The 27,894-nt window shown below is 44.6% G+C and overlaps 1 protein-coding gene across 1 annotated transcript; it reads right to left on the bottom strand.

The window, feature by feature from the left end:
* Window positions 1-5: 5 nt before the first annotated feature.
* On the bottom strand, window positions 6-27,680 carry macf1b (microtubule actin crosslinking factor 1b). Its single transcript, XM_048260334.1, is given in 41 exon segments — window positions 6-1,166; window positions 1,869-1,989; window positions 2,868-3,034; window positions 4,154-4,271; window positions 4,457-4,531; window positions 4,646-4,800; window positions 5,073-5,235; window positions 5,497-5,663; window positions 5,930-6,044; window positions 6,462-6,650; window positions 6,881-7,024; window positions 7,754-7,879; window positions 8,030-8,224; window positions 8,523-8,682; window positions 8,878-8,962; window positions 8,965-9,046; window positions 9,556-9,675; window positions 10,113-10,319; window positions 10,654-10,809; window positions 11,329-11,499; window positions 11,804-11,932; window positions 12,060-12,257; window positions 13,041-13,196; window positions 13,953-14,117; window positions 14,204-14,305; window positions 15,131-15,232; window positions 15,338-15,460; window positions 15,664-15,890; window positions 16,219-16,450; window positions 16,743-16,946; window positions 17,523-17,741; window positions 18,028-18,135; window positions 18,442-18,561; window positions 18,985-19,232; window positions 19,475-19,559; window positions 19,787-19,946; window positions 20,072-20,238; window positions 20,948-21,118; window positions 21,264-21,320; window positions 22,024-22,718; window positions 27,021-27,680. Coding segments are annotated over 40 exon segments (6,330 nt in total). The 5' UTR covers window positions 22,639-22,718; window positions 27,021-27,680; the 3' UTR covers window positions 6-1,140.
* Between the last annotated feature and the right edge of the window lie 214 nt (window positions 27,681-27,894).

Here is a 27,894-nt window from a genome sequence, read left to right as displayed (position 1 = left end):
TTTTAAGTGTGTTTTCTAAGCCTTCCAAGGTCCCAAGAACAAAAAGATGAGAGGACATCAACAAACCTGAGGAAGTTCTACAAAAGAGTACAGATCAACTCCAACCATAAGAATCACTTTCACCGTCAACATCAAAACTGCTATAAACATTAATTACAAAGGACATCAGTGTAGCAATGCTCACAGGGCATCATTCAGTTTAGTCTCTGAGCATTACCACCAATTTGTCATAGCTCATGAACTCTTCTACTCAAAGGGAATGAAAGTGAGCACATCATATTTCCAGTTGTATCACTTGTGCACATACAGGCAGACACACACACATAGATAAACACACTCACACACACACACACACACACACACAAACACACACACACACACACACACACACACACACACACACACACACACACACACACACACACACACACACACACACACACACACAGAGAAGCTTGAGTAACCCGCGGTGTTTATAAAAACCACAGGGAGGACAGAGTTTTGAGTGTCTTTGAGAAGATATGTTGAATTCATCAAAATATTTTGCCTCACCACAGGACCACTGAGGGGGAAACCATGGCTGTCCACAACACAGATCTGATATCAGAATCACGCTACATAATCTACAGTGGTTTTGACCCGAAGCAACATGCGACAAGGACCCCATGCAATACATTCCACTAATGACGCATTTCACAATTCCAGGATACTGTGTAGCCCCTGCAGGAGACCAAGACTGGAGCGTCACATCCACGGCTGACGGGAGGGAGAGAGGGTAATTCTGTTATTTCCAGTTCAAATAAGAACCCTAGCCAGATGTTGGTGAACATCAGGCCAGGCCCACAGATGAGAAAACAAAACAAAAAAACATTGCAGAAACGAGAAGCAGTGACTCAATGTGTGGTCCACTGCCTGGCTTCTCGGTAGAAATCTGCATCATGTGGTGGGATACGGGAGGTTGAGGTTAACAGTGAGCTTTAGGGGAATCTGTTGGCTCTGTCAGGCTCATAGGTCATTCAGGCCTTTTCCCTTTTGGTCTCCCTTTCGTCTTGTGTAGTGGCCCCAGGTACTGAGGCAGTGCTCTGTGGCATGGCCTCTTGGTCACTGTGGTGGTAATGGTTGGGGTTGGGTTAGAGGACCTCATGTTGGAGGTCTCTCAGCTTCATCTGAAAGAGTCAAGTTTAAGATTATAACATCTTCATCTCTGAACACTTAAGGCACTATAACACAGAATCTGAACAGAGAAGACTTTGGCTGGCACAAAGTTTTTTCCATCTGACCAATACTTAAGTTTCAGTGTGGTCACTGACTGAACTGTTATTAATATGAGCAGATGGATTTGAAAGAATTCAGGTAGTGGTGGTTTTTATCATGAAGATATCATGAAGAGATCCAGTAAGAGCACATGTAAGAGGTGCTATGGCTGTCACATGAAGCATACTGTAGATTATAGGAGACTAAAATGGACTGAAACATTAGTCGTCAGCTCAAATGAAAATGGCACTGGTTTGTATTCTTTCATATTATGGTGCTAATATCTATTAAAAATACATATACAGCCTCCTAAACTGATGACACATGGAGCAACTTTTTGAGGAATGTTGCTGGGCAATGTTCCACATTATTGTGGTTCTGCCATGTTCCCACTGATGTTGGGCAACCATTTTTTTTTCTGGAGAACTTTATTCATCAGTAGGCAGATCATCACGATCATCCGATCAGCATAAATGGAACTGGTTATGTGGTTGCCTGACAACATTGCTCAAAAAGGTGCCTCACTCAATTAATTCAGAACAATGATCTGACAATCTGATCTGGAATCAATTCAGAACTACCACAGACTCCTGCCTGACAGACAGAGCACGAACCTGAGGGTGAGAGTGAGTCATCATCCCCTGCAGAGGGGAATGACATCTCTGTTCCCAGAGCCGCGATGGAGCTCCTGGGTCGGATGCAGCGGTCGCCAGAGAAACTCCTCCGCAGCAGAGTCTGCAAGACGCCCAGCAGGCAAATAATGTTAGCGTGTTACGACTTCGGCTGTGACACCACACACAATGGGAGCTCCACAAAGTCATGGGGCAGAATAATGGGAAACAAAGATGCATAAGTCTTGATGCGCGAGACAGAAGGTGGAAAAACCTGACAGTCAGAGACACCTTAACAGGTTCCCTCGGTGAACAAGTGACAGCGTAACTTGCAACGAGTGGAAAATGGTCTTTCCTGCCCAAAACTCTGGCGGATTCATGACTGAGCCACAACAAGGCAAAAGTCAAGTCAATAAAACAATGTTTTCTCTGAACTGAAGCATGGAGGAGTTTGGCCAGTTTAGCGTCTTGGAGGAGGGAGTAGCCACGCCAGATCCCTAAGCAGCTACCGATCTTGGTATGGCATTAATTAAAGCTCTAGGTAGATACTAACCATTGTGGAAATACGATTGAGGCACAAGTGTGGATACGCCTGTTCATATATTATCCCGAAAATTCACAATTAAACAGGTTGTTAAACACGATCATGTATCATAATAACAATAATCATAATAACAATATTATAGCACTAGAACACAACAAAATAACAATATATTATCACATATAAAACAACAATAGATGATCATATGGTATGATAATGGGCTAGCGTGCAGTAGCCTGGAAAGTTGTGGGTTCAATAACCGGCTTCCACCGTTGTGCCCTTGAGCAAGTCACTTAACCCCAAGTTCCTCTGGGGACAGTGGCCCTTGTAATATAACTGACATATGCAAGTCGATTTGGATAAAATGTGTCCAAATGTGCACTAAGTAACTACAGTATATGTAGATGTAATCATAATAAGACTAGTGTTGTGGGAGGGTTGGGAGGCTGCGCTGTGCTCACCTTGCGTGTGAGGGGGCTGGTGGGGGCTGAGGCACTGCTGTAGAGGCTGAGGCTGGAGTTGGAGCGGCTCACCGTTAGCCCTTTAGAGCCCTGTCTTAGGCCTGACGTGTCGAACGAGTCCGGGGACAGATACTTCTCCTTGATCTTCAGGTTGGTCCGCCCTTTCACTGTGGAGTCCAGAGTAGGATGTACAGTAAATGGATTATCCAAGGCCGTAGCCATGGAATCAACATTTTGGGGGGTTCCTGCCATTCTATTATATGTACAAATCCATGAACACATGGGGTGTATATGATTTATTTTAAACAATGTCTAATAATACTGTTGTTCTCATTTCTGTGTTCATCTTATGTGATTACCGGTGTGTAAACAATATTCCAGTGTTCAATGTATTCTAGATAACAATAGTTTGTAGTAGCTAGTACTAGTTAAGCACTACCCTAGTTCAACTTAAAGAGAGCACTGATCAAATGCTACAGGAGACGAAGGGTAGAGAGAGAAGGCAGTGCGTAATTTCTCAGAAATAATGACCAATCTGTACTTAATCTTTTTTCAATTGGTATTTCATTATTCCATGGTATTCTACAACTTTAGTGATGGCTCAAGAGAGGATTAATGTGCACGGCCAGTCAGCATTCTCTCAGCATTCCCAGCAATTTTCTGTAATCAGGTTTCTTCAATTCACCGCAGTTTACTTCAATCAACTGAGATCATCTCACCTCTGCACTCCCTTTCTCTGTCAGTTATTTACCCATTTAGCATACCATTTAGCATACCATTTCCCAGTTATTTACCCTTTTAACATACCATTTTCCAGTTATTTACCTATTTAGCATACCATTTCCCAGTTATTTACCCATTTAGCATACAATTTCCCAGTTTGTAACACGTGATTATTTTGGACAACAGTGAGTAATACTACTGTTGCGTAACAGGCATTTTTGAATATTGGGGGGGGACATGTCCCCTTCAAAGCGTACTATGATTACAGCCTTGGGGTTATCTCATAGTTATCATGTCTCCATTTGCCTGAAGTGGGGACCACCTGATCGATGTCCTTTTATGGCACACTGCAGTATAAATAAATACTGTACTGTACTATTATAAAGATTATCTTCAAAAGAGAGTACCGTACCCTTCATTAGTGGTTCGGCACTCACATGAGCAATGACAGTCATCAGGATTAGTTAAATATTTATGATACACTTTCCTAGATTACATAGTTACAGTACGTACTTTAATCTTACCAAATAATGGGGAACATCATCAGATCTGGTTGTACGTACCTCTGCAAGGGTCATTCTTTACGAGGAATTCATCTAGAGCTGTCCAGCCTCCACCAACACGAACCATGAGGGTGCTGCGCAGAATACGTACCATACGCAACTGCTGAGAGTCTCCAAACTACACACACCAGCAAGGAGAGGGAACAGAAAAATAAAATCATTTGAGACTTCATATAGATGTAACTTTTTCATACAGCTGAAACACACTACAGACCTCAAACGATTAAAAAAACAAACAAACACCTACACCCAAAAACAAACAAACACCTCAACCCCCCAAAAAACACCCAAAAATTCACCTACCCTGTAACGATTGGCACTTATTTGCTCCACTTGGAACCTCTTCGGGCAGTTACACTGAGACACCTGTCTGCTCACCTATAAAACACACAGGAACATGCCAATGGGCATCTGATATACTACACAGTAGTAATGGCTGCACATTTTCTTGAGTGGGTAAATAGTTGAGTGCTCTATGATCCTCTTCGATACCTCTTCGTTTATCTGGTCTACATCGAATGGCCGCCTGTATGGATCTCTGCTTGGGTGAAGAGCGCTCACAAACTCATAGTAGTCGATGTACCCATCGTTGTTGAGATCAAAGATGTTGGCAACGGCATTCATTTCCAGTACATTGGTGGGGAATTCTGAACAAACAAACATGACAAATAAACAGTTTACTCTACAGTTCTGTTGAGATAAATCACTAAACAGAAATCCCTAACCACTACACACTGCATTAACAGACCTTTTATTGACAGCAAGAAATGAGTTTGGCCTGTATGCTTCTTCAGGGTGCAGCAGACCTGAAGCAGCATACAGACAAAACACATGGTTCACTTTACACACACACACACACACACACACACACACACACACACACACACACACACACATTTTGAAATAAGAGAATGCTTACTGGAGGCGAGAACACTGTCGATGAACTCCTTCTGGCTGATTCGGCCATCCTGATCCCTGTCAATACCACGGAAGACGTCCAGGATACGTGACTTCATGTGGCTGATCCACTGAATGTAGCGCTTGCGCCACATACTAAAGTCAAAGTTGGCAAACTCCTCCAACTGGTCAAAAGACACAATTCGTAAGAAAATACATACAAAATGTCAAGCAAACACACAACACAGGCTTTAAAACCCTTAATAAAATCCTTGAATAAGCGAGTGGAGTGTCTCTGAGCAGTCCTTGCACTATGGATTGTAGAGGATGATACTAAGGACTTAATACTGTATATAACTCACAGTAATAGTTCTATCTCACCATTTGCATAAAGAAGTGAATGCCTGTGCAAATACATATAGTGTTTCATGTGCGGATCTAGGCACCTCTCTGAGTCTCTGCTGGTGTTCATCCAGCTTGTTTTGTCTGGTGTGGGCGAGTAGCCAGAGCTGTCGCCAGCAGCTGACCAGCTGACAGAGATGAGGGGTGTGGGGCTCCAGGTTCTCCAATGGCAGTGTGATGGAGGGCTGCGGTTTCAGGGCACCTCTTTTCCCTGCAAACCGCACAAGTCAAAACGCACAGAGAGAGAGAGAGAGAGAGAGAGAGAGAGAGAGAGAATGAGAGGAAAAGAGATTAACTGTGGTCTTTGGAAACAAAGCGATTATCTTGGCTTTACTAGAAACAGTTTCTGTCCAAAGGTTACTTACAGCTTGCATTTGACTAAGTACAATGACACACAAACAGCATCTATGAACTGACATGATGCTATGTTATGAATACTAATGGATATAACTGAAAGCTGGTTGAACTTTCACTCACTGGTTGGCGTCTTGCGACTGGGGGAGGCCTGCTGTTTAGGAATGTGCTTCTGTTTGCAGGACCTTGTGGCGTTCTCAACCTCGGGTGCCTTACGATTCAACTCCTCCATGAACACCTACAGGAAGGGGTGAAAGAGCCCTCAGATCAACCGTGTGCCATTTAAACAGGGGCACTTGTTGTATTGCTATAATGAGTTAAGCTACTCAGCAAAGACTAACAAGTTTAGAAGTGTGTTTTTGTCTTGAACTATTGCTTTATCTTAGCTTTACCGAAGCCAACCCCAACCCCTAACCCTAACCTTGACAATACATTATTGATAACAGTGTCCACAGATAGTTTGCTCATAATCTATGATCTTTAGACAGTGTGTAAGATTAGTAGAAATAAAAACCTCTGAATATACTGTATACTTTAAAGGAACAGAGAAGCGATTTAGTAGTGTAATCAACTACTGGAGTCTGTCTTTATAGTCGGTCAGTTTATCTACTATAACACAATGCTTTTGTGTGTGATTAGTAATGTCTGTCAGTACCGCATGTTGAGTGATGAGCTCCTCCATCTGCTCCATGTCCTCAGGCAGAGGCTCTTGGTCCCGCAGGTGGAGAGACTCCTCAGCGGAATTGATCCAGTCCAGCAGTCTCTGCACCTCCTCTCGCTCGGCCTCCACGGTGGACAGGGCACCCTGGATCCTCTCTCCCTGCTGCTGGGCCCATGACTGGACCTGAGAGACCAGGATACACCTCAGATCCATACAGGGACATGCGGCATGGTATTTCTTGCTCATGTTCTTTCATGTGAGATAATCATATTTAATGGGTTTTAAAGCACTATGATTGACTGTTTTGCATCCATGGTAAGTGGATACAACTTTAGCACAGTTGGTACAATAATAAAATCCTACTAAGCATGCTCAAATGACATAGCACAGATTCTGAATTCTATTGTGCTCACCTCCTCAAAGCGTGTCTTGGTGACGCTGATCCAGGACTTGATGGTGATGACAGAGTCAGCGTGACAGGAGGATAGAATCTCTTCTCCCAGAGTACGGATGCACTCTAGCTCCATCTCCTGGCAGCTCAGAGAACTCATGGACTCCTACAGAACAAGGGGAAAGGGAATATAACAGTAACATTTCAACCCACCCTGAAAAAAAAAAAAGAAACTACTATTTTTCTTTTCCAAATCTTTATACTCTTACTCTATAATCTTACAACTATATATAGTTGCTAACAGTTCATACCAAAATATTGCATGCCTATAGCCTGACGTAGCTATACTCAACATTCTATTCAGAATTTGAGTCTGGAATCGGAGCACTGGGAGGTGATTATGGGGCATGTTTCAACCAATACGGGGGAAAAAATGCCTCTGCACATAATTGGGAAACCAAACCACTCAGAGCAACAAAAGAGCCTACTGTGAATGCTGTTGTGAGAACAGCCAACACACCCTTCGACAAAAACTTAATCACTGTTTTCAGTTCATTTAAAGTTATTGTACTGTCAATATCTTGTACAACAGCCATGTCAGTGACATAAACTTCTAGCTTTTTACTGCTGCAACCGAAGCGCACTCAGGTCACGAGAATGAATAGGCACCGATCCTCATCTGTCCATTATTGTATAAAGCCCGCCTGGACGATTTGATTGGTCCACACAATTCTCAAGTTTTCATAGAGGCTTGTCAATTGAGCAAGTCCAGACCGAATGTCCCAATCTCAAATTCTGTGGGTGGGGTTAAATTGGGGCTGGTTTCCAGGCTAGCATGCCATAACTTACTACCATTCTGCCTGGTTACCGAGATGATAGTGAAATCCTTACTCACCCTGTGTTGTTTACAGAACTCCAGGAGAGCATCCTCTTCCTCAGGGATCACTCCGTATTTGAGGGCCCTCTCCACATCCGCTAGCTGGTCCAGGAAAGAGTGGACTTTGGTATCAAACTCTTCTGCCTATGAGAAACAAGAATAAGACAAAAGTGAATCTCTCTCAATACAGAAGACAGCTCAGAGTAGGGAGGGGGAGGGAGGGGGTGCTTATCCTTCTGTGCGGTGTTTAGCACTATACATTTGAGCGTTGTTGTGTTGTGTTGTGTTGTGTACCTGTCTGAGAGCCTCCTCCAGCCGGGCCTGTTTGGAGACGGACAGTTTACACACGGCCTCCCAGCGGACCTCCAGCTCCTCCATCTGCTCCTGCAGCCAGTGGGAGTCGGCCGTGCTGCCCCGCGTCAGGTCCCGCACCGAACGCTTCAGGGTCCTGATGCACCCTGCGCGCTTGCCCAGCTCCTTCTGGAACACCTGCAGAGAGGAAAAGGGAGGAGAGGAGACGTTAGACATTTTCACTGGACACTTAATGGTGTAGTTAAGATGACATTTTTCAGCAATGCTATGAGAAAATTACTAAATTAAGAAATTATAAAATACTAAACTTTCCTAATGTTTTTTTTATTGCCAATTATGGACAGTCAGCAAACTATTAGTAGTTGCACCACAAATAATTAATCAAATTTTGATCATTACACATTACACATTACCTTATAATAGACAGTCAATTAACCATAAAGACTGAAAATGTGGTTAATGTAATTGATCCCACCTTGTGCTTGTCGATTAAATTATTGACCATGTCTTTCTCTCCCCTGACTGGCACATCTTCCGAAAGCTGTGGCTCTGCTCGGTACAGCCAGTCATTCAGAGCCTGCAGGGCATCACTGAACCTCCCTGAAAACAGCAGAGCCTCCTCCAACTTGTGCTGTCTGCAGATGGATTACATTTAAGTTACATTTATGTATATGTAATTATGTACAATTACGTTTATGTAATTTAGCTTTTTTTTCACCATATTTCAATGTACTGAATAAAATAATAAAAAATTCTAAATGAATATGAATGACCTATAAATCAATGAATGACCTATCAAAACATTCAAAATGAGCCATGAATTTCCTGACCTCTCCATGGACTTCCCAGTGATGGTATCCCACGAGTCTCGGAGCTCAGACACCATATTCTCCAAGGGCTGCCTGTCCTTTCGGTCACAGATTTCTCCAGTAGGGCCCGTCCATTCTTCAGAGTGGCCTCATACATAGGCCGTTTAGATCTCAGAAGCTTCTGGAATTCCTACAAGTAAACCAGTAAAAATAGAAATATTTTTAGTACTGAATTGATATACATTCAAGAATAAGTAGAGGCCATGTACTTAAAGCACCTCACTTTGGATGAAATACATTCATAATACTCTAAAATCCATGTTGAGCTTTTATACTTCTAAAAATACTTCACCTGGGATTAAATAGGTTCATAAATACAGCATTTCTGTTAAGTTCTACTGAATCACAGTTACAGGTGGTTCTACACATCCAGATTATGTGTGTGGGTGGAACAGGCTGAATCACAGGTACATATGCTTCTATATGTGTGAGGATGGAACAGGCTGAACTACAGGTACAGATGCTGCTATATGTCTATAGTATGTGTGTGGATGGAACAGGCTAAATCACAGGTACAGATGCTTCTATATATCCATAGTATGTGTGTGAATGGAACAGGCTGAATCACAGGTACAGATGCTGCTATATATATATAATGCAGTATATTCATAGTATGTTAGTGGATGGAGCAGGCTGTGCCTTTTGCTGTGTGAGCTGCTCCTTGATCTCCTCATGGGACACGGCGATCTCCTTATGAGTGTCCAGAGTCTGCTCCACCTCCGTCATCCAGTCCAGCAGGAGGTGCCATGACTCATTAAACTGCAAAGCCAAACAGGAAGTGAAGTTACTAAACAATACATTATCCCATTGTCAAACAGAAACCCTTGGTCATTATCAACAGCAAAACTTGACACAGAATGTTGGGCACCAAATCATAGTGCTGAAGCAGAACCACACCATTACGATAGTGATTAGTGACAGGCAGTATATGTGATAGAACAATCAGAGAGGATGCAGTTTATGCAGTGAAGAGGCGTTTTGCACGCCACTCATGCGCCCAGAGTGCCTCACGTTTTTTGCTCCTGCTGTACCTCTCGTCTTTGCGGAGGCACCCCAAGTGCCTCGAATTGAAAAAAAGTTCAACTCCAAGCGGAAAAGCGCCCACGTTTTTATGAAAACATAGAGCACCTCGTGTTTTATAAGTGGCAAAAGCGCGTCCTATCTGATCGTTCCCTAAAGCTTGTCTGCTGTCGTACCTGTTTGGCCTGCTTCTTGACCTCCTCTAGCATCTTGCCCCTCTCCATAGTGCGCTGGTGCAGCTTCCTATAGCGGTCCTGCACCGTCATGATCAGGTTCTGCACCACATCACAGTCCTCTTTCCTACTGAGCTCAGTGAGCTTGGACGCCGCGTTCTCCATGGCTGTCTTCCTCTCTCCATATGAGTGCACCTCGCTCACCAGCACCTGGGTTATGGTGCATACAGAATAGTTGGACGAGGATTAGGTTAATCTCACTGTATAACACACACACACACACACACACACACACACACACACACACACACACACACACACACACAGATTTTCCCCTCTTTCACTCTCTCTGCATAACATTGCATCACTTACCCATTAACTTAATCATTTACATATATAGCCTCACTCACTCACTCACTCACTCACTCACTCACTCACTCTCATCTCACTCACTCACTCACTCACTCACTCACTCACTCACTCACTCACTCACTCACTCACTCACTCTCATCTCACTCACTCACTCACTCACTCTTGTATTCACCTTATGATCCAGAAGCTGGCCACAGATGGTGTCCAGGACAAAGCTCGGAGATGATAAATATCCAATAGAGTCCTCACACTTGGCCATTTTGTTCAGCAGGTCTTGCACATTACTGTTGAACTCTTTAGCCAAACTCAGTCCCTCTGTTAACTTAGCCTGGTAGACAAGAACCAGCAAAAGCCCAAGTTCAGTTAACTATGTGTAGCCCACCTAAAATGCACAGGGCCAAAGTATTGTAATTGCTGCAATTCTCCATTTCCCTAGATGGCGCTGCTTAATGTTTGTTGGCTGAGCCACCCAATGCATCGCAAATATTCAAGTAGAAGAGTTCTTACAATATCATAGGCTTATATAAAATACTGTAGGCTACTTGCAGATTGTTCACAATATCATACAGTACACCAGCAATGTATATTTCATTATGGTACAACTCTGTTTCCAAAAACGTTGGGAGTCGAGGACACTGTGTAAAATGTAAATGAAACAGAATGCAATGATTTGAAAATCATGTAAACCTAGAGAATAGTTAGAATAGTGCAAAAACAACGTATACATTGTTGGAACCAGACGGGTACATCATATATCTCTTAACAGGACATCTTGACCCACATGCTTTTGAATATTCTAGTGTTGTTGTGGCTGAGAAGAAACAGCCTTCAGTGCAATCCCACTGACCTTGCGTTCTTGCATTTTCGCATACACAGTGTTCCATTTCTGCTCTAGGATGCACACACTGTGCTCTGTGCTTGAACCTCGGGCCACATCGCTCGCTTCCAACATCCTGTGGATAGCATTCCTCACATTTGTGTAGGCATGCATCTTAGACTCCATCTCAGTACACAGCTCCTAAAAGGGAAGAGATAGAGAAAGACCATCAAACTTTAGCAGGACTAGACCATGTTGGATTTTTGGTCTAATAGGCAAAGAGCATAGCTAGAAAATGTATAGTAAGCAGCATTACAGAAGTCCTCCACAGTGTTAATGATCAACCATTTGTCCATTCATTTTGAACCAATGAGTAGAGTGACCAACCAATGCTTAGCGGTTACATGAATTCATGGAATGAACAAGCATCACATTCAAGTGTTTTCTAAAACCCAGCCTTTTACATCATTGAAAAAAAAAATACAATCAGTGGAACTGGAATTACCATATGTGCATTGAGCCTCTCATTGGCTGAATCTGGCATTCCCCACACCATCTTACTGGAGGATAACCTCAGATCCGTATTCTCCAGCCACTGCAGCAGGTCCTGGATCTCCATGGTAACATCTTGGACCTGAGGATGATGAACAGATTAACACAAGAGTATGGCCATGTCTCCAAGCGTCAGTTTCTGCATGTGATTATCTATGTGTGTCTGTCTGTTTTTTTCCTGTGTATATAACGCATGTATGAGGCCCCACCTGGCTGAGGTTGTTCTCCAGCTCCAGCTGCCGGCGCTCGGTCTCGCAGCGCACAAACTCCCAGCGCTCGTTCAGGCCCTCCAGACGAGGCTGCAGGCCGTGGGGACTGTCCCCTGAGCCGGCCTCCAGCAGACCTCGGCCAGCCTGGTTCAGCTGCTCCACCGTGTGCACGTGGGACATCACGTCATTCCGCAGCACCTGGGAGGGACACAGAGAAAGCGTTGTCGCTGGAGGATGTTCTCTTAAACACAGACTGATGATCATCATGATCATTTTGATACATTGTCCGGTAACACTTTACTTGACAGTATCGACATAAGAGTGACATGAACCCTAAACCTAACCCTAACCCTAACCCTAACCCCAACCCTAATCCTAACCCTAACTTTATGACAAAAACCGAATGACACTTAATGACAGAAGCGTTATGTCATAAACGTTTATGACTTGTTTATGACACATTCATGACAGTGTCATGTCACTCTTATGTCGATACTGTCAAGTAAAGTGTAACCCATTATTCTATGTGTAGCCTGTATCTGGCGCACATACCAATGTGTTTTTTGGGTGTGAGTAGCGCTATGGTAACCAGTCTGTCAACCTGGGTCCCATCAGCGAACCCGCCATTCCAAATGGTGCTTTAGATAAACTTGTCTATTAAATACCAGTCAATTTTAACTTTAACAGACCAATTGTGATAAATTACCCAAAATTAGTTGAAAATTGCAGAGAGAATTGCAGAAGTGATGAATGTGATCAGATGCCCTTTGTGTGTGATAGCATGAAGTAGTAAGGGCATCAAATTAACAAAGTAGCTATCAGAGGAGAAGATGTAATTCTACCAAAACTTGGTTAGAAGGTTAAAAGGGTTATTCTAAGCTCAAAATCGAGCCTGTGTTGATACACTCCAGCATTCATTTTTCTCTCTGTGCAGATAGCAAGTTAAAACTGCCAGGAAAGAGCAGCACTGATGCTCCATACCTTGTGCTTGGCCAGCTCGATCTCACAGGTCTGCAGGTCTATACTGAAGGGCCGGGGGCCTTGCAGCTGCTCGGCGGTGCGAGACAGCCAGGAGTGGAGCTCGTCCAGCGTGTTCTGGAACTGACCCAGACCCAGGAGGGCACACTCCAGCTGATGCTGTAAGCACAAACAACCACAACACATTCTCAACACTATTACAACACATCCACAACACAAACGCAACACATCAATAACACAACCACAACACAACCGCAACACATCAATAACAGCTGCAATATAGTAGTATAATAGTGTTGCAGCTGCAATATACTCTAATATATATTATATACTTTAATTACGTTTTATGCTGTTAAAGAATGTGTATGTGTTGTCTGTATGCTGCTGAGACCTTGAATTTCCCCTGGGGATCAATAAAGTATCTATCTATCTATCTATCTATCTATCTATCTATCTATCTATCTAACACATCCCAACACATTAATAACACATCACCAACACATTCACAACACAACCACAACACATCCACAACACATCGATGACACATCCCCAACACATTCACATCCCCAACACATTCACAACACAACCGCAACACATCAACAACACAACCGCAACACATTCACAACACAACCGCAACACATCCACAACACATTAGACTTCTGTAGCTACAAGGAGAAAAAGGGATCTTTCCCCTTTCGAGACAACAATGAGATACTTCAATTAAACTTTTACAATGTTTTTCTTCCAAGTGAAAATAAAATGATGTCACAGATTTATGATTGGAGAGATGTGATTTCATGAATACCTTCTAGTAAATAATTCAAAAATGTACATATTTTGACACTGAATACTGACAAGGACTGGGTATGGGACAAGCGCATGTCATTAGGGACATTCTGTGAGATGTGACCTCACCTGTCGGCTCACGGTCTCAGACTCAAGGCTGTCCCAGCGCTGACGGAAGTCACACAGTGGTGAGACCGACCCTGGTCGCTCAGAGCCCGGAGACAGGCGGCATACAAAACGATGGTTCAGACTCTCAATCTCAATCTTCTTCTGGTACAGCTCCCGTTTGAATTCCTGTGGATGGTTGCACAGGGTGAGACAAGCACCATCTCTATATGGTCTCATGGCTTGTGTATTTCTGAATTCTGAAGTCAACCTACCTTCAAATCACAAAGCTGGTCTTTCACTGATCCCAGGTCAGATCCCACCAGAAACTCCTCTGTAGACCTCAGCTCTGCAGACTTAAGCCACTCGAACAGCCCCTGAAAGGGCACAAACAAAAAGTCATGAGGTCACAATGTATACAAAAAATATATATATTTACTGAATTACTATATTATTGTAATCTATTGTAGGGCATCAAATGATTACACATCGCAAACCTCGTACATCATACCATGTGTGGTCCTACATGCAGATGACAGGTAATACCTCTTGGTATTGCACACTGATGCTGCATTTGCATTTTGGAAACTGCATTTGCAGTTTGGGCAAAGGAAAAGCAAACATTTCTGAATATATTGCCTATATCTGTATTCAAAGCAGGAAGGCAATGTTTTGCTTTTGGATAAAGGAGAGAAGTTGACTCAACTCCACAAGCATGGTCTAAAGTGCATGGCTCATAGACTAGATCATTCATAGGACGGTTGCCCACTGGCAGAATATTGCCTTCTGTCAGATACACATCACATTAACCACAGGGTGCCTAGGCCTTTATTGTGCCAAACACATTCAAATTAAAAGCAACTTCTATTTGGCAAAGACAGAAGGCAGTGAAGGGAAAATATGACAACATATACGGTTGACTAATGTAGCTTCAAAGTGTCCTGTTGCACATATTGTCAAGCTTTTCAAATCGTTCAACCACATATCAGCAACATTTTAACTGTGTCTGATGCATAACAGAGTCTTAAGCTTTAAATCAATATAAGAAAATGAACGATGACAGAAAATGATCACAGATTCAAAGTCAATCACTATTGATTATATTAAATGGTCAAGAAAATCATACATTTCATGGCTGTTAGTTTAGGATTATATACAGTAACACACCATAGAATATAATTTCCAGATAGCACATACAGTACCTGCATGGTGTCCTGGTAATGTAAAGCCATCTGTAGTGATTCCTCCAGCTTGCTGTGGCACTCAGTCCAGATCTTACTCAGGTTGTTCCATACGCTGTACAGCTGAAACACCAGATAGAACATTCATACTTACACTCATCACTAGGTTTCATTTTCAACTGTAAGTTTTTTTTTTTTCATTTTTGCCATTTTTATGGGAACACATACCTCATCCAAGCTCTTTGTAACATCGGGCTTATCCGTGTCCCCACAAGCCGACATCAGCTCCATTCCAAGTATGCCAAGGGTGTCAAGATCTCCCTGCAGGCCGTCAATGTCCTCTCGGAGTGTCTGATGATGGAGAAGAGAAGAGAAAAGAAGAGAGGAGAAGAGAGGAAAAGAGAAGAGAAGATAAAAGATAAGCAGAGAAGAGAAGAGATAGAATAAGATGTAATCATGTCCACTATGGTCATGTCCACATGACCATATTCCAGACAGAATAAGAAAAAAGTAAGAGTGGTTCTTGGGATGGGTGAGTATGATGTCCACTGTACCTGCATGGTCTCCAGGCTTTGCCTTATCGTCTCTGAATCTGACCTGCTGGCGTTCAGGTCCAGCACTGCCTGCTGGGCATCGTTCAGGCCGATCGTGACGTCACTCACGTCGTTCCAGAACTTCACGGCGAGGTCCAGGAGGTTGAGGAGCCAGCACTCCCTCTCCTGAGCCTGGGTTTGGGCTTCCTGCCATAGCTGCGACAGACCGGACACTCTCTCCTGGATCGCTGGTGGTCGGACAGTAATATGTGGTTGAGATGAGATTTAATATTTATAAAAATCTAATATATACCATCACAAGGCAACTGAGTATGTGTTTTCTGTCCCTGAGCATTACACAAAACCAAATTCCAAGCGATGTTTCATTGTATTAGTAATATAGCACTGACTTGACTTGGATTATTGCATTATAGTCAAAATGTATGACAAACTGTGCTCGTGGTGTAAAGCAGACATATGATGTGAGTGCAACACTTTGATAAAAACAACTTGTGTGTGTCTTGGGTCGTCTTTGATGAATACAACAAATATGGCTGTCTTGTCTCTGAGCTCCACCTGTGCCGATGGAGCCATGTCCTGCCGCCTGCGTGTTGGCCAGCAGCTCGTCCGCCTGACTCCTCACACTGCCCAGGCCCAGCTCGAGTTTGGACAGCTCGGCCAGCGTCTGCTTGTTATCCTGCAGCTGCTCGCGGATGCGCGGCGTCAGGCCCTGCAGCGCGGCCGCCGACTGCATGCGGCTGCGCAGGCGCTCCAGGCTCTCCCCGATCACCGTCATCCGCTCGTTCAGCTGTGGGTGTCAACGAGAGAAAGAGAGAAGGGTCTTAGCCAAAAAAAAATGTATCCATTAAATTTTGTTTGCCCAACAGATGACAGCTTTACTGGAAATACGCTGCAGATTTATACCATGTCATTTGTTTAATCTTCTTATATTTAATCATTTAAAATACTATTTTAATGTTATAATGTTATATTTTGATGCTTTATGTCTGCATGTGGTGCATAAGAATAATTCTTACTACTGTATGAGCATGTGTGTGCTATAGTGTCTCGGTTGGTGTGTGTGTGTGTGCGCGCTCCACCTGTGTGAAGCGAGGCAGCGACTCCTCCAGCAGACTGGCCGCCTCTCTGACCCGCTCCCTGATGGCCTGGTGCTGCTCCTCAGCCTCTTTGGCTCGCCGGCAGTGGTCCTCGCCCTGGGCCGGGTTCAGGTCCGACAGACGCTTGGCCAGCATTCCCAGCCGTGCTATCACAGGCTTATGCTCCGCAATGGACTCCCTTAGGCCCTACAGGGAGACATGATTAAAGCATTAAAAGGACACTAAATCTGAGATTAATCACTTAATTTTGTATAGTGCAGCAGGGATCAGTGACCATTTTATACAGTGCAATAGTGACTAACATTTATAAATATTTAGGATGCAGTGTTCAACTTGGTCAAATGGTTGGTGTTTTGATGGGCTGTAATGAATCAATGTGATAGACATTGAAATGAGATCATTAAAAACTCCTTTAATTTTTATAAGGCCAAAATTTTCCTTATTCTCAAGCGTAATGAGAACAAAGCTATGGCTATAATCCTGTGGCCCTGTGATATTGTGCATGTAATACATCGGTGAGATGAATAAACATTTCGGTCTTTTGTTTAATCTCGGCACAATCACGGTGTGTTTTCAAAGTGAATGGAGAGGTAGAGTGGATTTGGGAACATGAAAGGACATCATTGTGGAGAGCAAAAGAGGTAGAAAGGGAGATTAAAAAAAGAAGGGAAAAAAAACACTGGTCCTTGAAGTGAAGCAGGCCAGCCCTCTCTTTCTCTCTCTCTCTCTTTCTCTCTCTCTCTCTTTCTCTCTCTCTCGCACCTGTAAGAGGTCCTGTTGTTCCCTGAAAGCCTCGTAGCTGATGGTGCTCAGCGAGAGCTGGTCGGCCAGGGCTTTGGTTTCCCGTAGCCATGGCAACACCTCGGCGTGGCCCTCGGCAAACTGGGCGAGGAGGGACTGAGCGTGCTCCAACTGCAGCACCACGTGGGAGCTGGTGGCCGAGGTGACGTGGCACTGCTCCTGCAGGGCGTCCAGCTGCACCTGGGAGAGAGAGAGAGAAGCAAAGGTCAAGCCAGCCCTTAAACCAACACGGCCTTTCTCACGGCCACTTCAATGACGGGCACTGCGTCATCGTACACTTGGCCCCGGTTTAAGGGTCTTTGTTCTTTTGTGACAGGTAAGACATGAGGGGTGCTACGTCATACACTTGGCTACAGTGTAAGGGTCTGTGTTCTTTTGTGAAAGGTCAGACATGAGGGGCGCTACGCCATAGACTTGGCTCCACTGTAAGGTTATGTGTTCTTTGGTGACAGGTAAGACATAGTACCTGGAGACCCTCTGTCTCCCCCTCTTCACCGTAGGTTCGTAGGATTTCAGAGATCTTCATCATCTTTTCGATGTTGAACCTATGCTGCAGGATTTCCACTGAGAGGATCTGTGAAGAGATGCAAGTAATCCAATTTAAAATCTCATGTTATATTCCAGAGATGTTTAATCTTGAGGAAAACAACTATGCTACCCGTCAAAATGTTGAATGGTATTATACAAACATTGTGGGTGACCTTTTTTGTCAAGTGACTTTGGATAATAGCAATTATAGAAGCTCCAACTCTAACAAGAAGAGCATGTGGTGTGTCAAGACTATGCAAAATAGTAAACATACTTGTACCTTATTTGCATAACACAATGGTTGAAAAGAAGGTAAATGAATTAAGCAAAGGACTTAATGCATTGTAATCACCTTTTGCTCGTAGAGCTGAGAGGAGATGAGGTCTGAGTCCAGGGTAATGGCCTTTAGATCCTCCAAGGCCCGGGCAGTGTCCCTAAACCAGGCCATCTCCTTCTCTACAGCCTGCTCCAACTAACACAGAGAAAACACACCAGTCAAGGCATATGCCATACAAACAAAGAAATCACACAGATTTCTCCTAAGAATGAATATCATAATAATTATATTATGATATTTAGATTTAGAATATTAAGTATTCTAGGAATGCTATATTACTTATTATTATTGCTATTGCACAGTAATAGTAGTCTCATTCTCAGCAACTATATAGTACAGTATATATAGTACAGTATATTATAAGAATTTTAGTTTTTAGTTTTTTTTTAGTGTTGGAGTACACTAAACTGGTAAACTATAGTGCTGTGAGAGTAGTCTCATTCTCAGCAACTATATAGTACAGTATATTATAAGAATACTATTTTAGTGTTGGAGTACACTAAACTGGTAAACTATAGTGCTGTAAGAGTAGTCTCATTCTGAGTTTCAGCTCCTCACCCTCTGTCTCTCGGCAGCACACAGCGCTGCGTCTCCGGCCCCCAGAGCAGCCTGGCTGCCGGCCCCCAGCAGCTCCCTCTCGATGCGGCCCAGCCACAGGTGGAGGTCCTCCTGGCTGGAGGTGCAGCGGCTGGAGGCCTCCAGGGCCTGCTCCAGCCTCTGCAGCACGTCCACGCTGCTCAGACTCAGCACCGAGTAGCGGATCCTCAGGCCGTCCACGCGCTCCTGCACCAGCTGGGACTCCTCGTCTGAGCGGGTGGAGGCAGAGAGCAGTGGACATGAGGACAATAACACATGCACAAGTCTTTGGTGTACTGGTCAATCTATCCATCTGCTTGTGACAATAACACATACAAAATTCTTTGGTGTACTGGTCAATCTATGCATCTGCCTGTGCATCTCGTATACAGGATATGTCAGTGTCAGTGGGTATAACAGAATAACATTTGAATAACAGAAAAGAGGTAAGAAATTTATAAAGCAGGCCTACCTGAAACCCTCTCCATAAGATCATGGCTATTCTGTTGCAGATTCAACAAATCAACATTTTTGGACTTGATTTGATCCTGTACAGCCTGTAAAATAAAACAACAGAAATCAGAGATGGATAAATAAATAAATAAATAAATAAATAACTAAATACATACAACAGGGAAAAAAGTTGCACTTTTGATCTTATTTTGTTTTATTTTATTACATACCAAAATATTACACCACATACAAACACCCCATCTATTTAGATCAGTGCCTCCATTATATTCCACTGTATGGCAGACATGCCTGTCTCCTCCTCCACCCTTACCTTGGCCTGCTCTGTGGCCTCCTGCAGATGGAGCATCCCTCTCTCGGCGGTGCGCAGCTCGGCCAGGTCCTGCTCCACCGATATCAGCCATACCTGCAGCTGGTCACTGCTCTCCTGGAACAGCTGGGCTCTGGGCAGGATGAGCTCCAGACTCGCCCGCCTACAAATGCAACCAATCGTTTCGCAAAGCAACATAATCGCTAATTAGCCCCCATATCATACCAGCAGTAGCCAGCCTGAAATTGGATTGGACAATGTCGGGATGTCGAGATATCGAGCCCAGACCTGTTCTCGGCACCCAGACGCAAGGCATCCCATTTGAGCTGCAGGCTGGAGAGTTTCTGTCTGGTTTTCTCCCCGTCTTCTCCCTCAAGGCCCTCGGCCAGGAGCGGGCCTTCCGACATCATCGTATCCATGCTGGGCTTCCTGTCCTCTAGGAGGCGCTGCAGGAGCTGTTAAAAGAAATTCATTCATTACATCTGTTGAGTTTCTTGCAAATTGAACTTGGAGTCAGCTAGCACTTTTTCACATTGGTTAATGAATAACAAATCTAGTCACTGTTTTAAGTGATGCATTCAAACAATTAACGTGACAAAGGAGGGGGAATAACAGTCTATTTCTGAAGAAAAAACAGTCCCCTAGGCCCCTATGATCCTTGCCAGGAGCACAGTCACTGCTAGGCCTGAGAATAAGCATGCAGTGAAACGTGCCTTGTCAATGGAGCTACACCCTTTGTGGCCCCGGAGTCAAAGCCTTGTCTCATGTGTCAAGTCAGCATTGTTTGCATCCAGGCATGTTTCACCTCACCCGCACCGAACTCACAAAAGCAGCCGGCTCGAGCTGAAAGGTGAGCGACTTGCTTTTCTTTCCATGAGGAACTGTACACAAAAGCCTTCTCTAGCACTTAGTTACCGTGAAAATTCTCAATTCAATATTGAATGGAGGTAAACGCTGAATAAAGAGGATCTGGAAATAACTTCATGGCTGCACAGGATTTTATGCACATACATTATCTGGTGAATACATTCAGTTCATATACAAGCTGAGATTCATTTCAAAATCTGGACCGGTCCTAATGAGATAATCATATTTGATTAAAGTTAATTGTATCCAACCTGGGCTGGCTGTAGGATAGAACACATGCAACAGATTGAGCCTTACCTTCTGTTCCTGGAGCTGTGCTTTCACCACCTTAAACTCAGAGGATGGAGGTTTCTGATTGGCTGTGAGCTCTTCGATCTCAGACACCCATGTAAGAAGGGCATCCAGGTTCTGCTGAAAGGTCTCCGGATCCCCAAACTCATCTCTCAGAGTCAAGGCGGATCTGGCACCCTACACAGACGATGAAAATGCACGAAATGATCAATTAGATTAGATTTGGTCAAATTAGATTACGCTAATTTAATAACATGCTACAATGGTGCATTGAGATATGGCACATTGAGGCTTCATAAGCAGAAATGTGTGTCAACAGCACCTTCCATCTGTCCAGACTGGAGTCTTGGTCTGAACTTGACTGGCCATCACTTTGAAGCTGCAAGTTAGATATATCAGAGATAAGCCAGTTACATTCCTGAATATGGAGGTTATGGGTTCCTGCAGGTGGTCTGATATAACATTAGAAACAGTCGACATTTGAGCAAGCAGTTTTTAATAAATGGGCAATTCCATGGAAAATTATGTTTTTTGTAACATCCATAACGCCAATAAAATGTGATGGTATGGTACAGTATGATGTGAATGATTACATACAATTTGAGCATTTGCTATTTTGGGCTGAAGAATGTACATGAGAATAAATGCACAAAAAATTAATGTTATCATTCACATTATACAAATGCCAAGGCATGTCACTGGCGTTATGGATGTGACAAAAAGTCAATTTTCCGTGGAATTGCCCAAATAGCCTACTTTTTTAACAAGATGGCATACATGTAAGTAGGATTTGATCCATCCTTTGTTAAATCAAAACACCTGCTGAAAACATGTATCCAGATATATGCTTTATCATACCAGTTACGCTATGGTAGGAATAAAAAATGAATCCAGTAGACATGGCTATAGACTGTTGGTCACGCAATCTCAAAGCATGAAGTAAATAATATGAGTAAAGCTCACAGAAGGCACGCTAGAAAAGATGTGATGGATTGTTTTGAGGATGGCAAATGGTAATGGAAGAAGCCTAAACCCTGGTTCAAGTCCAGAGAAAGTGCTCTGGCTACTGCTGTTGTATTGACCTCTGCTAGTTCCTCAGCCGCTCCCGTGAGGACCCTCACTGTCCTGGTGACAACGGGGTCACCGCCCTTCCCTGCTGCCGGATACTCCGTCACCTCCACAATCTCCGTCACAATGGTCTCTGTCACCTCAGTCACCTCGGTGACTTCCGGTCTGTTCGGCGTTCTCCACGACCAGGGACTTCCAGAGTCCCGTCTCTGGAGGCTGGTCCGCCTCTCCAGAGTTGTCCCCTTGTCGTAGTGTCCCAGCGGGGACTGCCTCTCCAGCGTCCCCCGGTCGTAATGCCCCAGTGGGGAGTGCCTGAACTCCGGGGGGTTAGTCCTGCGGGCCAAGGACCCGTTGCGGGGGGTTTTGACCGGCGAGGGTGTGCTGCGCCAGGCATTGTCCAGAGTGCTGGTGGTGGTGACCGTGGGTGCCGGTGAGCTCCGGGGCTTCTCCAGGGTCGGGCTGGGCGCCGTGTCCTCCCGCTTCTTCCCCTCCTCCCCATCATGGCGCGGAGGCTCGGGCAGTGGCCATTCGCGCCGTCTCTGGTAGCACTCCTTCAGGAAGTCCTCGTCTGTGCGCACGTGCTTGGATTTGTTGCCCAGGCAACTGGGCCTGCTGATGAGGTTACCCATGATCCTTTAGCCCACTGGCTAGCAAGGTGAGAGGCTAGGGGAGGCTCCTGGGCCATGCATGCAAACAATGCATCTGCTGCCTAAAACACAAGATGGAGGGGGTTGTTGAGTGAATAGGCTAAGTCTAATAACAAAGGTTCAGTCACAAATAAAGAAGAGGTGTTCGATCTAGCCCTGCTGCTAGCTTCGCACAGACACAGGGCTCAGCTGGCTTTGCCACAGAAGACCACACCACACAACAATTTTCAGTTTATTTGCAGCTCCCTTTCACACAAAGAGATTCCTGTCTGTCTGTCTCTCTCTTTCTCTCTCTCTCTCTCTCTCTCTCTCTCTCTCTCTCTCTTTCTCTGTCTGGCCAAACCAATGCCACAGTCCCAGCCTTCACCCTGAGCAGGTACAGTAACTCTGACTGAAAAAACCACCGTTCTGGTCCAATGCATGTCATGGGTGAGGGGGGTTGAATCCCTGCATCTCATTCTTGGCCCGCGCCCGAGACACTTACACCACGCTACAATTTTCTGGGGCATAGAAATCCAACTGACAGGGGCCGTCCACAGAGGCTGAGTGCTCCAGGATACCCACTGTTTCGCCTGGCAGGCTAGGCCACGCTCCCCTGCCAGCCTGTCCTCGGCCTGGCCCTGGGAATCCATTTAGCCCTTGATCAAATATGACAGGCATAAAAATGCTGCTTCATCTCCTTGTTCCGAGTTGTGGAGGATGGCACTGAGGAGGAGGGATAGAGGGGAGGAGGCTGTTTGGGGGGGGTTGTTGCGGGGGGTAGCCAGACATAAAAGGGTCTCAGGCAAAAGCACAAGAATGTCTCCCACTCTGCTCTCCACAGCCTGTCCTCAGGGTCAACACTGTCTCTGGGACCAAGACCCAATCGTGTGTGTGCTTATTTCTGTGAATTGGCATCACATATCACATTACTCCTCACAACTATTAACTCACAACAAAACATCCACTATAATGTTCCACTATAATGTTATACAAGTCCATACCAAGTGTCTGCAAGTATACTGTACGTATAAAGTATCTAACTGTATATTTCTGATTTCGACTTTTGACATTTCACCACTCAGTGCTCAGACAGAAAAGGGAAAATGACGCGCAATTACTGTCCTCTGGCAAATCTGGCAGACATGCTGAGCCTCAACAGTAGTACTTTTGTGTGTGGTAAGGGGGGTATTTGGATGTTGACTCCTGCAGGTTAGTTCAGGTCACTGTATGCCATTCTGGATCAGTGCGTCTCAATGCTGACCAGTATGCGGGACATTGGGAAGCTAGACCCAAAACACCCAGGGTGGTTTTATGACTCACTGGAGCAGCAAAAACAAAATTAAGCATTCAGTCTCCTTCCTACCTACTCCCATCCCACAAAGTGGAGGAGAACAAAAATGAAAAGGGGGGCAATTTGACTGTATGGAAAAGAACTAATTGCGGAAAGCTCTTGCATTGATGGCTGTGTGAACGGATTTATTGTTACTTTCTAAAAATCATCCAGTTGCACCCCAGGAATCAATCATTTCGATTGTACACTCTGTGTTTGTGGGAAAGGCTGACCGGAGCCCTGTGAGGGTAGTCTTGAGTGGGACTTGTCCTAACATGTCAGTCCCATAACCAACGTGACCAAACATGCCCAAACCTGTATTGTTAGTGGTCCTTTTTACATTAACCAGTGCATGCATATTGCACATTTTTAATGAATGCAGGCTTGAGTGAGCAGATGTGTCAACTGAAGGTTGCCATGAACTAGCCTGTTTATCAACAAAGAAGAAAATACACACTGTTTAATTTTACAACCATAGATAATATGAGCGACTTTTGTAATTCATTGTCAATTGATGTAACGTTTTAAAGATCTCTTCGAACTGAGTCTGCTTTTTGAAAGCTTACCCTGTCAACAACACACAACAACATGTTGTCTGGATGATAATATTATGTGCCATATGGTATTTTGATCTGCTTAGCTGGTTCTCTCTGGTAATTGGCTGAGCAAACATAAATGCAACCTGTCACTGGTGGCTTGACATTTAGGACATGGAGATTCCCCAGCGATTGTGAACCAGCTAGAGCGGAAGAATGGGATTCTCTCTGTGGTTAGAGATCCACTGCTCCATTCAACCACCAATCCATTAACCTTGAGCCTATTGATCAGAGACCTAAGCTGGACTCAGGATTAATGTTTTGAATGTGAGAATGGATACACTGTATTAACAGTTTCCATCTCAGCTAGTAAGTTAAAGATATGTTGATGCCACTGCCATTTAGTGGCTATCCATTTATTTGTTATTTAAAGCATATGGTCCTTTGTACTGTAGATAAGCATCTCCTTTTGGTGGAACTTGTTCAAAAATGGTTCCTTTGTCAGCAAATCTCTCTCTCACACACACACACACACACAAATCCCAGAGGTATACTGGTGGGAAAACTAACACACAAGCTAGAGGCTACACTCCCTCCATCCTATCAGCTTCTTTCAGACAGGGCCACAAAGCTAACAACTCTCTCCCTCTCTCTCTCTCTCCACGGCTTTGGCGGTGAGAGAGGGCTCAGCTGTAAAGAAAACACACACACACCAGGGCGGCGAGATGGGCCTGTGCCGGTGATGATAACGAAAAGGTCAAGGAGGACACATGGCAACCCCGACGGGTCTTCCACTGCATGCTATCACAACAGTCCAAAATGGCACCAGTCGTCATGACTACAGCAAGTGCCATCTGGACGCGGGAGCTTTGTCGTCCTCACCCTTACAGTAAGTGTTTATAGTGTGTGACTCTCACTCTTTGGCTGCCAAGAGCGATGCTGCCCCTCCACTCCGATAAGGCTCTCATCCAGGGTACCTTCTTTCCTTAAATGACCCAGTTAACTCAGCCACTTAACCCATTTCTGCAGGCCAGTAAAGTGATACGGATCCCGCTCTTTAAAATAGCCACCCCCCACCCCCGACCACACACACACTCACACACACACACCACACCACCCCTGCACTCAGCTCCCCAGTCATCTAGGATGACCCGCGCTGTCTCCTCACTTAACCTGCTGAGAGCAGCCCGTGGCTCAGGGATGCGCCCACTCCCACCCAGCAGCCATTGATTTACAGCACATGCCTACAGACAGGATCCTGCGCTGAATCAAATTAAGATGACCATGATGGAGAGTTACTCACATCGACCGTGGGGCCATCGAGTGATCTATGTGAGGGCACGCGGTGCGGGTAATCCCATTAATGAACAAAGCATACTTTAGTGTCTTCTGTCACTCAAAACCAAAATGGATGGAAACATATTACACCAGTTGCAGCCATCAGACAAAAAACATGGGGGCAGAAGATACCCACATGTCGTAACCGAAAACCCTCAAGATACCCAGCCAGTATTTCATTTCATCCACTACACTAACAGTAGAGAGGATGAGATAGGTCTGTTTACTGTAAGTAGCCATGAGGCGTACCGCATGCTCAACCCCCAACATGATACATGCTTTGGGACTGGTGCTTTGTCACATACCATGTGCCAGCCTGTGGAGTCTAATAGATAAAACGGTCCTATGTGTAATTATAAGTCTGATTATAATAATACATTGAAAACCTGCACAGCCAATATACATAGTGTCATCAGCAGGGTGCCTGTAATCAAGATAGTGGTTTTCTAATTAAAGATGGCAGCAGGGTACGCCCTCGAGAGTCATAACAACAACCTCTCATGGAATTAAAAAGGTTGACGTGTATTTCACCTCTACCAGTGAAAGATCTACAGCTGTTTCTTGGTGGCCATTTGAAAATGAGCGGAAAATATCACTTATGTGAAATGCAAAATGAAAAGTACACTTTATCTCTTGTGGTCACTGGACGCACTGGAAAGCATCAAAAAGTATCAAATTAAGGTGATACCGCATGACCTTAGTGACATGACACCTGCATGCAGTAAATCATTTAATCTTGAAAAGTGCACCCAAAAACATCTTCTGAGACGCATAATTATTCTGGTCTATTCTGGAATATTCCATTCTTTTGAAATTCTCCCTTTTCATCTCAGTTTTTAGAATCATTATTCAAATCTCATTCTAGCACACATCAACAACCTATAGATGAACACGGTCATCTAATAGCTATTTCTACAGGTAATCAATCATTCTCTCCCTTTGTCTCAAAGACAGTTTACTCACAACAGCCACACTCTGAAAACTAATGAGTGCAAAATTCCTGTGAACCGCGGCTCACATCCAATTCATTCCAGCAGCTCTCGAGGACAATGAGGCAGCCCTCCACATTGCATCGCTCTCCTGCTGCCTGCCTGCCTGCCTAGCTGCACAGACCCCACCAAACTTCAGCTCTAACTTTTGAATGAAAAGACGGGCGGTTTTGTGCAGTGTTTACTTACCCCCTGAGAATAGAGGAGAGAACAAATGGCTAACGGAAAAAATCCAGCGGCTCTTCATTCATCGTTTTTAAATGAAGGAGAAGATGACGCGAGAAAAAGGAGAAAGAAGAGAAAAATCCCCCAGTCCGGTTTGAGCATCTTTTTGGGTAGCTTTTTTTCTTCCTTGGAGCAAACTCCCAACACAAACACACATACACACACACACAATCTCAACCATGTATGTTTACACACCCCTTCATTCAAACAACCCCTTTCCTATACACACACACACACACACACACACACATACACCAGCTCAGATAACCCATGCTTCTCCGTTGCCCACAGTCACAGGGAAACAATGTCCCACTCTCCTTCCCATCGCTACGCCCCCCCTCCTCCACCAACCGGCACTCCTCTCTTTCTCTCACTCTCTCTCTAACTCTCTCTCTCCTTTGTTGCTTCTCCTCCGATAGGCAAACTCCAGCCTCAAACGGGCTTATGATGATGAGAAACAACAATGAACTATATTCTCGTACATCCCAGTCTGCATGGTGTGCACCTGATCCATGGGAGAGGGTGCTGTTCGGATAACTCCATGACTCCTGCCCCGAGGGTTCGGCTGGTATGGCATTAACTCCCAGGCTCCAAGTGTGTGTATGTGTGTGTTGTGTGTTAGTCCAGTGTTGTGTGCCAGACAGTTAGACAGCAGAATCACCTCACCTCCTACTTTCCCCTCCCTCTGATAGCCCCTCCTCCTCCCCCACCTCCCCATTCACCTCCCCCTCCTCCTCCAAGATTCTTTTTTGGCGCAGAAACTCCATGCTGCTTCTTGAGAAAAAAAAGGGAAAGGGGTTGGGGTGGAGATGAGGATAGAGAGGCGGGAGGGGAGAGA

The sequence above is a fragment of the Alosa alosa genome, chromosome 13, assembly GCF_017589495.1.
Source record: "Alosa alosa isolate M-15738 ecotype Scorff River chromosome 13, AALO_Geno_1.1, whole genome shotgun sequence".
NCBI classification, from domain to species: Eukaryota; Metazoa; Chordata; class Actinopteri; order Clupeiformes; family Clupeidae; genus Alosa; species Alosa alosa.
Note: the sequence above shows the minus strand (reverse complement) of the source record. Positions and strands in the feature narration are given on the sequence as shown.